The sequence below is a fragment of the Colletotrichum jinshuiense genome, chromosome 6, assembly GCF_051148585.1.
Source record: "Colletotrichum jinshuiense chromosome 6, complete sequence".
In the NCBI taxonomy this organism is placed as follows: domain Eukaryota; kingdom Fungi; phylum Ascomycota; class Sordariomycetes; order Glomerellales; family Glomerellaceae; genus Colletotrichum; species Colletotrichum jinshuiense.
In genome coordinates, this window is record NC_139313.1 from 1,480,389 (window position 1) to 1,496,039 (window position 15,651).

The window sequence follows — 15,651 nt, forward strand, 5'->3', positions numbered from 1 at the left end:
TTGGGGGGAAAGAGACGGGAGGTATGAGGTAAGTGAGGTGAGGTGTTGGACTTGGGAGGAATACGAGCTGAAGAAAACGCTCGGGGTAGTCGCGCGTTGAAGAAAGGGACTGGAGCAGTCGCGGAGCAGAAGCTGGAGCGAGCTGGAGCTGGAGCTGGAGTCGGAGGAGCAAGAGGAGTTGGAGTCGGGCCTGGAAGCTGGACCTGGACCTGGAGCAGTCCAGGGAACCCGGGTGACGCGGTACAGGCGGGCAAGGCCTTCCCACCCTTGCAACAGACTTCACCGGCCTTCAATTGAATGATCTGACCGATCTGGAGACTTGCCGGTCAAGAGCGGCGGCGGGTGGTGTAGCGAGTGCAGTTTGGAATGGAATAGCACGCAGGCGGGCGGGCCGAGGGGGGCGAGAGATGAGATCTTTTGTTTTGTTTAGGCAAGGCGATGCACGTTGGGCGTATCAATTGTATGTAGGTAGCGTAGGGAAACACACAGCGACGGACGAATGGGCCTGGGGATGGACGAGGGAGGGAGTTGGGCTACTAAGTAGGACCCCGGTACGTGCGGGTAGGCGGAGGCAGGACGAATAGCGTGCTGTGCTGTGTGGTAGTGCGCTGTGTGATTTGGCAGCGGCCGACATGTACACTTTTTTTTTTTTTTGTATGCTCTCGTCTCGACTCTAGGCTGGGCAGGGCCGGGGCGGCAGCTCACTGGCAGAACGACATCGGGGTTGGATTCCGGTGAGATGGTAGGCGAGTGCGTGGTAAGGTTACCTCTGGTAAACGGCCCTGCCCAGCAAATGACCGAGCGGTGCTTGTTGTGGCACAGCAGATACTACCTACATGGCATGGCAGTTGTTCCCTGCAACTCTCCCCTCTTACAATGTGTCGCTTGTGGATTTGTGGCCCGTCCGGCCCAGTCCACCCCATTCACTCCCTGCCTGCTAGCCTAGGACCCTAGGACTAGGTAAGCATGCACGGCGGCATGGTACCATCCAAGGTAAGCTTCCAGGACGACCTCAACCAAACTCTGAGTCTTGGAGCCACTCGATCAGTCACCCAGCGAGTGACCGCATTCCCAAGCCTTCAAAAGTTCCTCCGAGCAGCAACAACACCATCACCATCACCACCACCCATCACCATCATCATTGCCGACACCGGCAACACCGATGTCAGAGTCAACATGGCAAAATGGCAAGGGGAGCCAGGGGGTTCATGCCAAAAGCACCGACCTACGTACTACACTATGTACGAGCCAGCCGGGGACCCACGGTCCTACCTATGGGGGCCTCCACCAGCCATGGCACTCCCCCGCCGCCGTCATGTTGTTAGATTGTCGATGACCTTCCGGGATCCATGAGACCGATGGGGTCCTGCTGGAGGCTGGCTGAAGTGATGCGTATGCAGAGCATTACAAAGGTTCCAAGTCTGCTGCCGGCCAGTCGCAAGCCATGCCGACTTGGATACGAACACCTCAGATTCCGTGCCTCTCTCTCTCTCTTGGCTCCTTATAATAGACAGGGACGGCCAGGTCCCAAAGCAAAGCATTGGACGTTATCGTCAGTGCCATGAGTCGTGAGAGAGATAGATGGATAGATAGAGAGAGAAGGAGAGCATGAGAGGCTGGTTGGTGGTAGCTCAAAGGGGGGGGGGTCCCAAAGTGTCCGTCATCGCAAGAGACTCCTCCTCCCTTTAGGCCGCGCCCACTTCTAAAATAAGGTACACAGACACACATGTCTTGCCTTGTCGTCGGCCGGCCGGCAGAAACACAAAATCGTGACAAAGGGTTCCGGGATCCAGCGGCCGAGCCTGCGATTTAGCGTAAAAAACAAAGTAAAAAAACTTCTAACCTTGTTTGAATTGTCTGTTCATGCGGCGGACCGCATGCCGACTCACCTGCTGTTTGCTGTCCCTCCCGCCCTTCAGCCACATCGACGTGAAGGGATGAACCCTGGCCTTTGCCCCCCGAAAGGCCCTCCCCTCAACTCTACCCCGAGTCTCTTCCAAAGGCAATCGTCGCCTGTCGTCAAATCTGTTGCTTGACGATAAACATAACCATATACATCATGTCTTACGTACCTCTACGTTTGAGAAACAACACCAACTTCGGATGCCTTCACGGCATTCGATGCACCACAACCGTTGGTTTCATCCCCCCCCCTCCCCCTCCCCCTCTCTCAACACCGCCGCCACCGGCCTATTCCCCGAAAAAGTCCTATCCCGCACCCCAACCGTCAACCGCCAGCCCTAGAGAAATTAGCGCCATGCGCCATCTGGTCCCTGGAGTGTTGGTTTCGAGGCTTGGGAAAGCCACCAACACCCCGTTGCGCTCGCTGCAGCAAGTAGGGACCGCAGCGCCAGCACCAGCACCAGAGGGCACGTCCACCTACCAACCATCTCTGCCTATCTTCTGTGCGCCCACCCACACCCGCTGCGCTGTGCCTCCCGTCTGTGCGACCTTTTGCACCATACGTGGGGCTGTGCTGTGTTATGCTGTCCCGCGCGCGGCACTTCGGACTGGAGGAGTCTGCAGCTACCCGGCATCATGTCATCATCCCCCCTGCTCTGGCCAGGTTCGAAGTGCTAGCAACAGGCCTACGATAGGCCTGCGAATACGTCGCTCCAGATTGAAGACTTGTCCGCGAACCAAGGCGGCTGCCTACCAATCATCTGCGCCAAAGTAAACAGATGGCCGCCGCTTGGTTACACAATCCTTAGCCAGCGGCATTGGCCGTCTGACTTGGTGCTAGCGGAATTGGTTACAGGCCCGACACGCACCCTGGCACCACCAGATCCAACCCAGCCAGATCTGAGGCCAAACCGCTGGGACTTTTTGATCAAGCCGCCGCCGCAAGTCTGCTGAGGTGACATGATCTGACCACATGCGGTCTCTTGGCCCTAGGGGGTATTGCTGGATTCTGATAAAGCCCCTTGGGATCCTGCAAGATACGACGCTTGTATCTGGTGTCCATCTACCCATGCCCAGCACTGAAAAACAACGTTACCAGACTCCCCCTTTTCTTTCTCCTTGTCGCATCACATCTCAACCAAACAGGCCGGGCACTGTGTAGCATGCCTTTAATACAATAATACGATCATGGCAGTGGGCCTTTATCCCGCGGTGGGCCTTGATGGCCCGCCTCACCGTTGCTGGCCGAGGCTGTGTTGATATTCCCTGGCACAGCCAAACAAACGTAGCCTTCATTCACCTAGCTAACCCCTTGGCAACCTGCGGGCATTTATCCCGATTGTAGTTTGCGTTTGCTCTGCGGAAGCTTCACTCGGGCCATGGACGAACCCGAGACCGGCCTGCCTTGCGTATACAGTCTCGGTGATGGCTGCCATACAGACCCAAGACCCGCACCAACAGAAGCGTTCCTGGTTCGCTGCTGCCCAAGAACGGGCGTGGCATTTTTTGTCCGCAAAATTAGGATGCGCTCCCGCCCAGGATCTGCCGGTCACGCCAGTCCGATACGTGCAGAGTCGCCGAATTTGATCGACCAACTAAAAAGCCACAACGTCAGGGATTTTGCCAAGGCCTCGCTTCACAGCTGGTCCTCACGATGACGTGCCTCCAATGGTCTGTTTCCTGCCGGGAAACTATTAACCTTCGGGTTCCGTCTGCAGGAGACACGCTCCGGTATGGGTAGCCGAGTCCAGCGCCGGACAGGCCACAAACTCGGAGGGGCCACAGCAGTGCTGGACAAACGCTAGTCGACCGTGCCATGGCCTAGCCGGGGTTGTGCTGTTGATCAGTGGGGCTTGTTGGGAAGAGCTGAAAGGTGCACGTAGGACACCTCCATGAGTCTACACTAGGTAGGAAGCTTGGGAGAGTGCGTGGCTGCGTGGCTGCGTGGTTACTTGGCTATGGCCACTTGGCTGCTTGGCTGCAAGTGAGTGTACGCCCAAGAAACGCAGGGTGACCGACCGGGACCGGGGAAGCCTCTCCTGGATTGGCTAACCGGCAGCAGTCGGTGGCCGCGCGGTTCCGGCCCTGGAGGCTGAAATGCGGGTTGGTTCGGGACGGGTGGGATGTCCTCCAGAACCTCCGCTCAACATTGTCGCTATAGTCGCCGCCGGTGGGCTCGGGAACGACGGACGAACGGGTACCCGTGCAAACAAGACAAACGACAAACTTGAAAATCATGCCTGCCAGTGGCTGGTGTTGGTCATTCTCGCCCAAGCAAAAAAATGATGTGCTGTTTGGCTTGGCATGCTGTACCCTCGACGCCTCTTGGGCGAGAAGCGAATCAAGTCGTTGGAAAAGCATCGAAACATTGTGCGAGCTGAGGTGTAACACAGGAGGTACCTTGCCAGAGTGTCACACCGAACTGCGACAAATGTTTCCAAAACGCTAAGCCTGACTAAGTGGCAAAAGGGCGAACGGTTTGGTGGGGGTTTTCCTTCTTTCTTTCTTTCTTGACAGTGCGTTGAGACGAGTCGTGATTCAATCACAGGTATGTGCGAAGGATCAGGCCAGAAGGCGGCCTGGTTGTATCAGTTGATCACGGTTAGTCTTGGGCAGCAGCATTGACTAAAATAAAAGCCGTGTCGGGGAACCGGATTATGTGGCAGACAGATACGGCCACGAACACCTTGTATAATGCCGCTGGGGGTTTGTGAGGCCGCGACAAAAACAACAATGCAGCAGCATTGCGAAGAGACGGGAGGGGGGAGGGCTGAACCTAGGCGCGAGTGATGGGATGACAGAGGGTCACGAACCAGCAAACTTGCCAATGTTTGGAGGACGGGACGGAAATGGACAGGACCGGGCCCGATGTGCCCGATCTAATCATGGAATAACTTTCCGGGTTCTCATTTTCAATTTCGCATCCCCGCACAGGCCAAGGGATTGATTGATTAGGTCAGCTTGCTGACTACCCAAAGCGGGCTGGTTGATGCCTGACAACTTCAGCCCCAGCCCTCAGGCAGAAAGGGGAGATTCCAGGCACGGGCAGCACACAGGCCGCAGCGGGGCTCGCGCTCCCTCGCGGCACCCAGCCAAGTATGCCTACAGTATTGTCAGCTTCGGTGGTCACATCACCAGGACCATCGGGCAGGCAGTCAGTCACGTGGGCCGCACCACAATCGCAGCCTCGAAATCTGATTGACGGGTCCATGTCCCCCAAACTTGCAGGCCTGCTCTGCTGGCATTTCGCCTATTCGCCCAGTGGCCCCATGTACAACTCCCATGTAACCGCGCCCACGAGTGACTTGTGCATCCCAGGCCCTCTCCCTCTAGACGCTGCGACGACACACCTAACCCGACCTCCCTCTTCGGTGAAGGACAGGACTGGACAGGCCAGAGAATAAACCCCCCCGTCTTGAATATCGACCGTATATCCATTGTCGGCCCGCCACCAGTCTTGCGCCTGCGACATTGTGCGTCGTGCCCAGGACGGATACAGAGTACAGACAGATACTAGTGGTCGTCTGTGCTGTGCCGTGCTGTGCTTTTGCTGTCCCTTGGCGAGTGGCTGCCCCGGCCCCATCTCGAATAATATTCGCCTCCACCTGTGAGTCCTGCCTCATCACCACCTCAGCCCGCCCAGCGCGCTGCATCCCGCCTGCCATTTTCGCGAGCGCACCCACAAACGCCCGCCCGACTCAACCACTTCCTTGCGAAAGAGGGGCACCGCTTTTTTGCTCACGCATCTCACCATAGCTTTACGCATCATCAATCCAACGCGAGTCCCGATCAACCGCCGAACCGAGCTCTCCCTCCCCATCCTTCACCCCTCCCAACCCTCCCTCTCTATGACATCGACGCTCGTTGCTTCGTAGCAGAGAATCGACATGCCGGCCAACCACCGCCAGCCGGCATCTCAGACGCCCGCGTCCCCCAGTACGAAGCCCACGGCTCGATACACGAACAAGGACGGCTCAAAGATCATCACCGTACCAAAGGGCCCCCCCTCCACAGAGCCCTCGCTGCCCTCCACCCCAACCTCGTCGGCGAAGGCGCCGAGCGTGCAAACGACCGGGACGGACGCTGGCGACGCACCGGCGCCCATGGTGAATCGCAAAAAGCAGAAGCGGCGAGCAAAGGCTGCCGCGAAAGCTGCCGCCGAGCAGGCCGCCGACCAACCGCCGAACGGACGCCCAAGTCCCGCACCGGGCGCACCTGCCTCGCACCCTCAAGCTCCCCAAGATGACGCGGACCAGGATCTCAGCGATGACGACGTCGAAGACCACCATTCCCTCGATGACTATCCCACCGCGAACGGCGCCGCCTCGGCCAAGTCCAAGAAGTCCAAGAAGAAGAAGAAGAAGAACGCAAAGAACCCGCACCTGGCCAACACCCAGTTCGACAACGTCCCGCACTCCCACTCGCCATTGGCCCCCCGTGGGCCTGGCATTTCCAAGGATAAGATCTGGAACACCAGCTCGCAAGAGGAGCGGGAACGCATCAAGGAGTTTTGGCTCGGGCTCGGCGAGGATGAGCGCAAGTCGCTGGTCAAGGTCGAAAAGGACGCCGTGCTTAAGAAGATGAAGGAGCAGCAGAAGCACACATGCAGCTGCACCGTCTGCGGCCGAAAGCGTACGGCCATCGAGGAAGAGCTAGAGGGACTGTACGACGCCTACTACGAAGAACTCGAGTCGTTTGCGCACAACGGGGAAGGGCCTCACATGCTCGCTCCCCCGCGCGAATTTCCCCTACGACCTTCACGACTTCCGTCAAGCTACTCGGGGCAACCACCGTCACGCGGCCGCATAGTGGAACACGTCGGCGACGATGACGAGGAGGAGGAGCCCGAAGAGGAGTATAGCGACGATGAGGACGAGCTCGAGGAGGAGGAAGAGGAAGACGACGACGACGACGACGAAGAAGAAGAAGAAGAGGAGTACAGCGAAGAAGACGAACCTCCGGAGGATGCTCACCCTCACGATCGAGATGTGGCGGACTTCTTGACGTTTGGGAACAGCCTGCAAGTCAAGGGTATGAAGCTTCTAGACTCTCTACTCTGCAGATATGGTAACATGGACTTAGGCGGCATACTCACCGTTGCGGATGACCTCCTCAAAAACGACGGCAAGCGCTTTATCGAAATGATGGAGCAGCTCGCCGAGCGTCGCATGGCTCGAGAAGAGGACGCCAAGGAGCACTTCTCTCGCAGCTACGGTCATCCCGCCAACGGCTCTTACTCGAATCATAGCCATCCTCCTCCCGAAGACGACTATGACGACGAAGACGAGGAGGAGGATGAAGACTATGATGACAGCCAAGAAGAGGAATACGAGGATGAAGAAGTGAGCTCCTCTCAATACACATATGACCATAAACACTCGAATACTGAGCATTATTGTTGTCATCATCAGGACACGATGACCGAGGAACAGCGCATGGAGGAGGGTCGTCGCATGTTTCAGATTTTTGCCGCTCGCATGTTCGAGCAACGAGTCCTGACGGCATACCGGGATATGGTCGCCAAACAACGCCAGCAGCAGCTCATCGAGGAACTCGAGGAGGAGAATCGGCAAGACGCCCAGCGAAAAGCCAAGAAGGCCAAGGAGAACCAGAAGCGCAAGGACAAGGCTGCACTGAAGAAGCAGATGCAAGCGGAGGAGAAAGCGCGGAAGGAGGCCGACAAGGCAGCAGAGGAGGCTGCCCGACTCGAGGAGCAGCGAAGAAAGGTAGAGGAGCAAAGGCAAAGGGCCGAGGAGAAGCGCCGGAAGAAGGAAGAGCAGAAACGCCTCGAGGAGGAGGAACGCCTTCGCAAAGAGGCCGAACGGCAAAGACGCCTCCAAGAGCAGCAAGAAAAGCGCGCAGAGCAGGAACGCAAAGCCCGAGAGGCCAAGGAGAAGGCACAGAAGCTCAAGGAAGAGGCTCGGTTACGTGAGAAGGAGACCCGAGAACAGAAGGAGAGAGAGATCCGCGAGCGGAAAGAGAAGCAGGAGCAAGCCAAACGCGACAAGGAGGCCAAAGCCAAGGCTGAGCGAGATGCCAAGGCGGATAAGGAGAGCAAGGAGCGGTTCAAGCAAGAGGAAAAGGCTGCGCAAAAAGCTGCCACGATTGCGGCCGCCCCTATTCCCATCCCTAACCCACAGGGCCGACGACTATCGCAACACCCAGTACCGATTCCGACGCATCCATCGAACCCAGCATCATACGCATCCCCGAAGATACCCGTTGCGACGCCGGTCCTCCCAAAGGCCCCAACACCGATTCGCCCGAAGCATGCGTCCCAGTCACACGAAACCAGCGTGCCCGGATCCCAAGCTTCACATTCTGGCTCTACTGCCAGCCAAAACCCATCGCCACACCCCGCGACCCCCGGCCACACGAGCCCAGCGCCGATCGGATCGAGGAAAAGCAGCATGGCAGCCACAAACCTGTTGCCACATCCTCAGTCGGTATCGCCGTCAAGCATCAAGGGGCCGATGCAGCCGGGTCCCTTTGGCATGCCGATGAGCATGCCCCCGCCTGGATTCTCCGTACCGCCTCCGGGACTGGCAAATCGCATGCATGATCCCATCTTTGGTCCGCCCGGCATCCCCGGCTTCGGAAGACCTCCACCGGGTATGATGCCCGGCCCGCCCGGTCTCAATGGGCCGGCCGGACGTGGCTTCATACCACCTCCGCCCCCTGGATTTGGACAGCCCATGGGCGATCCGATGCACAGCATGGCACCTGGGCCAGCGACACACTCGAGACAGGCCTCGGGCAGCTTTGACTCGGCTTCGTCGCCGGCCCAGGCGCAACCGATTGGGAGGCCAGCGCCTATCCGACGCCCAGGTAGCGTTGTCCATGGACAGCGAAATGACCAGCCAGACGAGTTTGCAAACCAGCATCTTGGCAGCAGCGCGCTGCTGGACGATGCCGAGGACCCAATCACTGCGGCAATCAATGCGGCCAGGCAGCGCAACCAGGCCCCGCGGCCGGCGTTCCCCAACATCCCGTTCGGCATGGACGGCGGATTCCACAACATGCATAACAACGTATGGGGACCGTCGCCGATGCCCTTCGCCCCACCTCCGGGACTGGGAAATCCTACCTGGGGTAGCCCCATGATGCCGCCGATGCCCTCGTTGGGCCAGATCCGCACGGCTGGAAACCCTCGCTCGGTGACGGTTCGTCTGATGCTGTGCCGCGCTTGCAAAGAGTTGCAAGCCCGCAACAGTGAGACGTCGGAATCGTTTATCGACCTAGCAGCCATCAAGGCGGAGGTGGACCAGCTCAGCAGGATGGAGGTCATCTCGGAGGATGACTTGTTAGATCTCGCCGAAACGGAAGGCAACGCACACAACGGCGGGGGCACTTTTGAGATTCGACGAGACACGAGCGGGCCCGGCAAACACTCCGTCAGGTGGGTGCCCGAGTTCAGCGACATGTCGCAGCCTCACCACAGAGCGGTGGGCGCACCAGGCGAGATCGGAAGCCCCATCATCGGCAGCGGCGCAGCGGCATTCCTGGCTAGGGGGCAGTAGGAGTGTCCATCCAGCGAGGGTTCGAGGTCGGTATCCCCGGCCGAGAGCCTCGGTATGGCGTCTGAGGGGCTCTTTCGTGGGATGTTCCGAGCCATGCGGACGGGCCGCTCCAACAAGGTCACCAAGGGCCCGGGGTACGTCGGCGAGGAGAAGGAGGAGCGGACGATGGGTACATCTTGAGTGGAAAGACTTGGGAAACGATATTCTTTTCCCTTGGAAGAGTCGTTGTAGGACTTTTGAAACTCCGTAATCGGGTCATGGGTTGCCAGGCAATTGCCATACAGGGGCAGCCATTCTGGCCAGCTCCAGTCGCTAGGCGTCGTCGCCTGTGTTCTGGCTAATAGAGACTACCTGCGTTTTTTCTGCAACATGTGATCCTCCGCACGTGAACAGACATGGGAGCGATACTACAGGCCCGAAGCATCACAATGACGCCCCTGCCACAAAGACATCTGCGCATGGGGGCTGCCATCCCACAGATCATGCAATAATGCTCTCTCTTTCTCCCTTTCTCCTTTGCCCTGTCTCCCATCTCTCTCCCCTCTCTCCACACGAAATCAACAAAGCATACTAATACAAACAAACGTACCACCCCTCAATAACCCTGACAGCCCCGCAACAGGCGCAAGTGAATTGAGGCTGCCCCGTTCCGGATGCCCACTTTCCCTCGCCCACACAAAAACAAAACAAAACCCCGTCTCCCAATCCGAAGCAACACGGGGGGCGGGTGGGGGGATAGGGTAGTAGTGGAGGGGAGGGGAGGGGGAGAACCTCGACAGCAGGGCCACTCACTCCCCTTTCGACGGAGGGCACATGAACCGTCCCGGCCGGCATCGCCGGCATCCGTCCGGCCAAGGATATTGAAGAGGCAAAAAAAGGCCGCTCGGCCCGGCCAGCTCAATCGGTAGAGCGTGAGACTCTTCAATCTCAAGGTTGCGGGTTCGACCCGTAAGCTAGCACCGTCCTTCTCTTCCAGAGGGAGAGAGACCAGGAGGAATAGGTTTACTATCATCCAACCAGCCCAGGTCGGGCTCAAATTCCGTCAGCAAATACACGCATCATCTCTTTTTCTTCTTTTTCCTAGTATAAAATATACTATTACTATGACTAATCCATTATATTGCTCTGATTCTTGGGGAGAAGCGGGAGCGGGATGGAGGGGAGGATGTCTCGCTTTCCTCGTTGTACATCGAGGACGGGGACAGAGAGGTTCGATTATGCTGGCTGCTTGCTCCTCTCTGTTTTTTGTTTCTTTTTTTTCCGTTACCCCCTCCCTTCCTTTTTTCCTTCGGCTACGCAAACGTGTCTTTGGCTTTTGCCGACGGTCCATACTTTTTTCCTTTTCTTTTTTGTTGTTTTTGTTGTTGTCTTAGACATTGCGGTCCGGCGCATGCTCAACATGTCGCGGGTAAGGGACGGGCGGCATGCATTCCCAGCGAAATGATTGGAAGGCGGGTAAAAAACACACCAACACACTCAAACACACTCAACTCTCTCACTCACACACATGTTTGTTTTCACCAAATGCAGTACTACTCCTCGTTTCAGCAGAGTTATACAAGTCGGGGTGGGCGTCTCGTGGGAGGGAGCAAGCAATTTTCATGAAGCAGTAAAAAGAAACTCCGATTCGCAATGTCTGTATCAGTGTCTATGTGGTATTTCCCCCGCCCCTTAACCGCCTCTCCCCTCCCACTCCTCGTGCGCCCATCCCCCTAAAAGTCGTTTCGTTGCAAGTCATCATCTGCATCCGCGGAGTTTGCTGGTTCGGACAAAGTCACGACCACCCCGTTGTCCCTCTATTTATATCCGGGTATCATGTGTAGTAGTCTATAGTGTACGGAGAAGAAAGAAAAAAGGCACAGGGAAAAAAATGATGACAAAGGGAAGGGATCAGGTAGATCAAAGACAAAGAAAAAGGTCTACGCCAGCGCCACCGTCATGCCGGATCATTAACCATTATGTAATACATAGAAATGCGGGGGATAGGGGGGTTATATGGTTATATGGACAATGAAAAGCGCCGGGGCGGCATAATATTCGCCACGGGATGAAAGGGGACCTCTTTAGATCCAAGTAGACTGAAGCGCCTTCTCTCCAATGATGGGCGATCGGCGGCGCTTGATGCGCAGGTTCTCGAGGCTCTTCATGCCCCACAGCCGGGGGCGCTTCGACGGCTTGGGCACTTGAAGCAACGGCTCGGCGCTCTCCCGTTTATGGTTTCGCGTTGGCGTCTGCAGGGTGAGGTTGCCAAGGCTCTGTGTGGGAATCCAGGGGGTGATTGGGTTGCACCCGCCCGAGTATATCGTTGGGTTGAAGAGCTCCTTATCCTCGGCGGGGCCGAGAACGAGGTCGGTAGACCAGGCGTCTACATCGGGCACGACGAGGCGAGTGCCAGGGTGGGGATACGCAGCGGAGTCTGGCTCCTCGGGAATGGAGTGCGGCGGAGTGAAACCGCGGCGGAAAGAGTAAACAGGATGCACGGCGGATTGTTTTTGGGCGATGTGGACCTCGCTGTGGCCGTTGGCTGACAGCGCACACTGGCTTCGGACTGGCCGAGTGGCCTCGCCCGGGAATTCTGGGGCCGGGTGCTCGGGGGACGAGAAGGAGGTCTGGCCCAAGGTCCACGCGGCGTGGAGGATCTTGGGGACATCAGCCAGGTGGCGGCACTCGAGCAGCTTCTTGAGGTCGGCGGAGGAGCGAGGCTGCCAGCGGAGCTGGCTTCGCGCGGCCTTGTCCCAGAGGGTGTGTTTCCATTCACTTTTCAGAGAGCGTTGGCGCAGCAGGTTTTGAATCTGATGGTAGTAAGTCCAATTGGACGATTCTCTCCTCTTGTCGAAGTGGTTGGCCAGGTGGTCAAAATACATCTCGACGACCGACGGAGCGCTCGTGTCGTCTGTCGCCTCAAATACTTCCTTGCAGCCGGTGAAGCCGCAGGCGAACACGACCTGGGGACAGAGCTCCACCTTGACCCGGTCCGTCGGGGGATTCGGGTTGTGGTGGTCGACCTTGCAGTGGGTGATGTACGCCTTTTCAAAGTCAAAAACCATGCGGCAACTTCTCCGAGGGCACACCCAGATGCAGTCGGTGTTGTGAAAGTTCTGGAGGTGTTTCTTGAAGTCGCTCTTCCTCCCGAACCCGACATACACGTCGTGAACGGCGCACAAGGGGCACTCGATAGGCTTGCGGCCCGCAACGGATGACGACTTGGTCATGGCGGTGGCTCTCTTTTCATAAATGGAAGAAGAGAGGTGTTCGCTAATGTGACGATCTTGCCATTCTGAGCCAGCTAGAGAGGGCGATGGCGAGATGAGAAAAGGCATATCGTTGGCATCGGTCCAGATGCTCTGGTGCGGGCTATAGCAGCTCCCAGCCAACGAGCCAGCGTCGGAGTCGCCGAGAGAGGCGTTAGAGCTGCTCCAGGGGCCGGAGCTTGTAAGTGAGGGCGCGCTGTTGTTGCTGCCGAATGTGGATGTAGAAAGGGCAGAGTTTCGAATGGTTGTGTTCATGTGGTGCTGAGGAGGCGGCCGGAGAGACGTGTAGTTGCCGCTCATGTTTCGGAGAGTCTGGCCCAAGCTGCCGGAGCCGTACCGTCCGGCAAGGTCGCGGAGGGTCCGGATATCTTCCGGTGCCATGGCCGGCGGGCATTGATTTGGAAACATTTTTGTGGCCCAGTCGCGTCGAGTGACTGATGTATCGTGTCTATAATCCCATAGAGCGCGGGGTGTGATACTGCACGATGTAGACTCGTGGGTAGCCTGTGATAGACTTTAAAGAACGTGAGCGCGGACAAACAATGGATACGAGATTGAAGACGGGCTCAAAGAGAGAAAGGGGGAGGGAAAAGACAGTAGTTATGTAGTGAATGGAGAGTCACAAGAAGGGACAGATGGGCAGTGGAGTCGAATAACAGTAGAAAACGCCAAGTCCAGCCCACCAAAGGGCGGCGATTCGACATTTTTGTACCTGCAGCCGAGAAATAACGTCAAAGGGGTCCTGTAGCGCATGGCAGCCGGCTGGGAAAGGCGCCAACGAACGACGCTGCGACGGCGCGGGCGACGGCGTTGGCATGTGGCGACTAGCCCGTCGACGCTGGAGATTCTGGTTGTGTGTGTGTTGTGACACCTCTTTCGCATTAGCGCGGGCGCAGTGCTCAGTCCCGAGGCCGCTGTTAGGCAACGGCGAAGCTGCCTGTCTCTCTCTTTCTCTTCTCATTGCCTGCAGAGGCTGGTTGTGGACACAACCCAGGTTCATTCAGTTCACGACATTTGATTCTGATTCCGAAATGTCACAGACACTATTTGGCAGTGTCACTTTTCTTTTGCGAACCACCGTGGCATAACCGCCCGCGTCGTACAGATTTCCATCCCGGAAAGGCGAAGAAGAGACATTTGTCGACAACTAGGCCGGTTGCCAGGGAGCGAACTTTGCCAAACCCCCTCGCGAATCTTTTCACAAGTGGATGGGCCGACAATAGAGTCAGGCCAGAGGAGCAGAGAAACCATCCACGCAAGCGTGACGGTCCATCGACCAACCGGTGTGGGCGGAATGTGAATGGAGCATGGGTGGCCCAATCCCCCTTCTCCTCCCCTCCTTTGGTGCCAGGGGCGGCCATTTTCGAAGGAACTAGACAGAATTCCTCTCGTCGTCATGTCCGGATGACAGGCGCAGAGACAGCCAGCTTAGCGGGGCTGTGTCACGGGGGCCTGCCCCCGTCAGCTAGAAAGCAACGCCAAGAACTTTAGTGAGCTTCTAGAATAGCGCTAGAACAAAGGATCTGCATGGCAGGGCGGCAGGGGGTGGTGGTCGAATGACGACGTTGGGCCAAGGGTCGCATGCCCCCCCGTTGTCGTGTCGGTGCCGCGTCAATGTGGTGGCCCTGGTCATGTGAGTTGGACCACGGCTCGCGTCGCCCGGAGCCGAGTCGAGAGGCAGAAAGGGTAGTAGTTCAGTCGTTGGCCTTTCTTTGCTGGCCCTTTCTCCTTCGTTTCTTGCTTTGTCCCTCGACGATGCGAAAACCCCATGTTCCTTTGTCGAGTGCGCGGGAACACGCCTGGAGGCCAATTGCATTGTTCGGCTCTTGTAGACGTGTTGTCGCGTTCTGGCTCAACTCGAGCGCGACTAGAGTGCCCTCGGGAGCACGCGCGGCCGGCGACGGTGTGTTTGAGAGGGCAACGGCCACTGAAGGTTTCATTGCCATCCTTGCCTCGACTGTTGATGCCACTCGCGTCAACGGCCTGCCATGAATGCCATGGCGGATGGCATTTGGCCATGTAAGAGGTGCCCCCGCCTCCCTCCCAAATGCGGAGAGTCTCTTCATGACCGAGACGAGATTGATCATCTCAAAGAGCCCGTAAGACGGGGCATCACGACATGGGTATCGAAAAGACTCGTGCCGTGCATGGCTATCGGTAAGCCGGCGAGTGCGGTGAGGGAAGTGGAAAAATATGGCCCACCCCGTCCCATCCTATCCCATCCCATCCCTTCCCTTCCCTAGTAACAAACTGCTAACGCGCATCTTATTGGATCAGAACCTCATCCGGCAGGCACCTCTCATCCGCCCGACTGCAACACACCTGCCGCCTTAAAACGAAAACTTTGCTTTGGCTTGGCAGCACCCATCCGCCATTGCTCACGGCCCTCGCCATGACACCCGTCGTCCTTTCCAAGTGGTCCCCAGTTTCCATATCCTGACCACCCAGTCGCCCGTCCGCGGTGTATGCTAAACCCCTCCCCTTGCCCTTCCCAATCAATCCCACCAGGACGAACCCGACTCGGCTCAGCTCGACTCAACTCGACTCGACTTGACTCGAGGCGAACCCGAACCCGCGCACCCTCAAAAAAACCTTGGGGGAGTTCTCCTGTTCCCCAGGGGTCCGTCTCCGCGGCATCCCAGGAATCAGGAGCCGGAGACGCCAACGTGCTCCACTCAAAAACGAAAAGGGGGAAGAAAAAAAAAGGGTAAAGTAAAAAGTAAAAGAAAGAAAAATCCGCTATCCGCTAAACCCCAGCCCCATCCCCCCTCCCCCGCACTGGCCGCCGCTAGCCCCGTTTTCCTGATCGTCCCACGGGCAGAGAATCTCCCCGGTCCGCCATCCGTCGCACGGCGAGAGAAAGGAGGTCTTTCACGTATTTTGCTCCACTCGGGAACAAACCCCTCCCGGCGATGCCTTAACGGATGAACAAATGAGGTAGGGGAGGGGCTGGTTTGAAACTTACACACAAACACTCT

General features: G+C 57.4%; 2 protein-coding genes across 2 annotated transcripts; one reads left to right on the top strand and one right to left on the bottom strand.

The window, feature by feature from the left end:
- Positions 1-5,789: 5,789 nt before the first annotated feature.
- On the top strand, positions 5,790-9,422 carry EsH8_VI_000378 (salt tolerance down-regulator-domain-containing protein; the record flags this gene model as incomplete). The annotated part of the gene is made up of 3 exons (XM_083271631.1): positions 5,790-6,933; positions 6,985-7,244; positions 7,314-9,422. The coding sequence occupies 3 exons, from the start codon at positions 5,790-5,792 to the stop codon at positions 9,420-9,422; spliced, it is 3,513 nt and encodes a 1,170-aa protein (XP_083126805.1).
- Positions 9,423-11,485: 2,063 nt separating this feature from the next.
- EsH8_VI_000379 (uncharacterized protein) lies at positions 11,486-13,081 on the bottom strand (the record flags this gene model as incomplete). Its single annotated transcript, XM_083271632.1, has 1 exon — positions 11,486-13,081. The coding sequence occupies one exon, from the start codon at positions 13,079-13,081 to the stop codon at positions 11,486-11,488; it is 1,596 nt and encodes a 531-aa protein (XP_083126806.1).
- Positions 13,082-15,651: the final 2,570 nt, after the last annotated feature.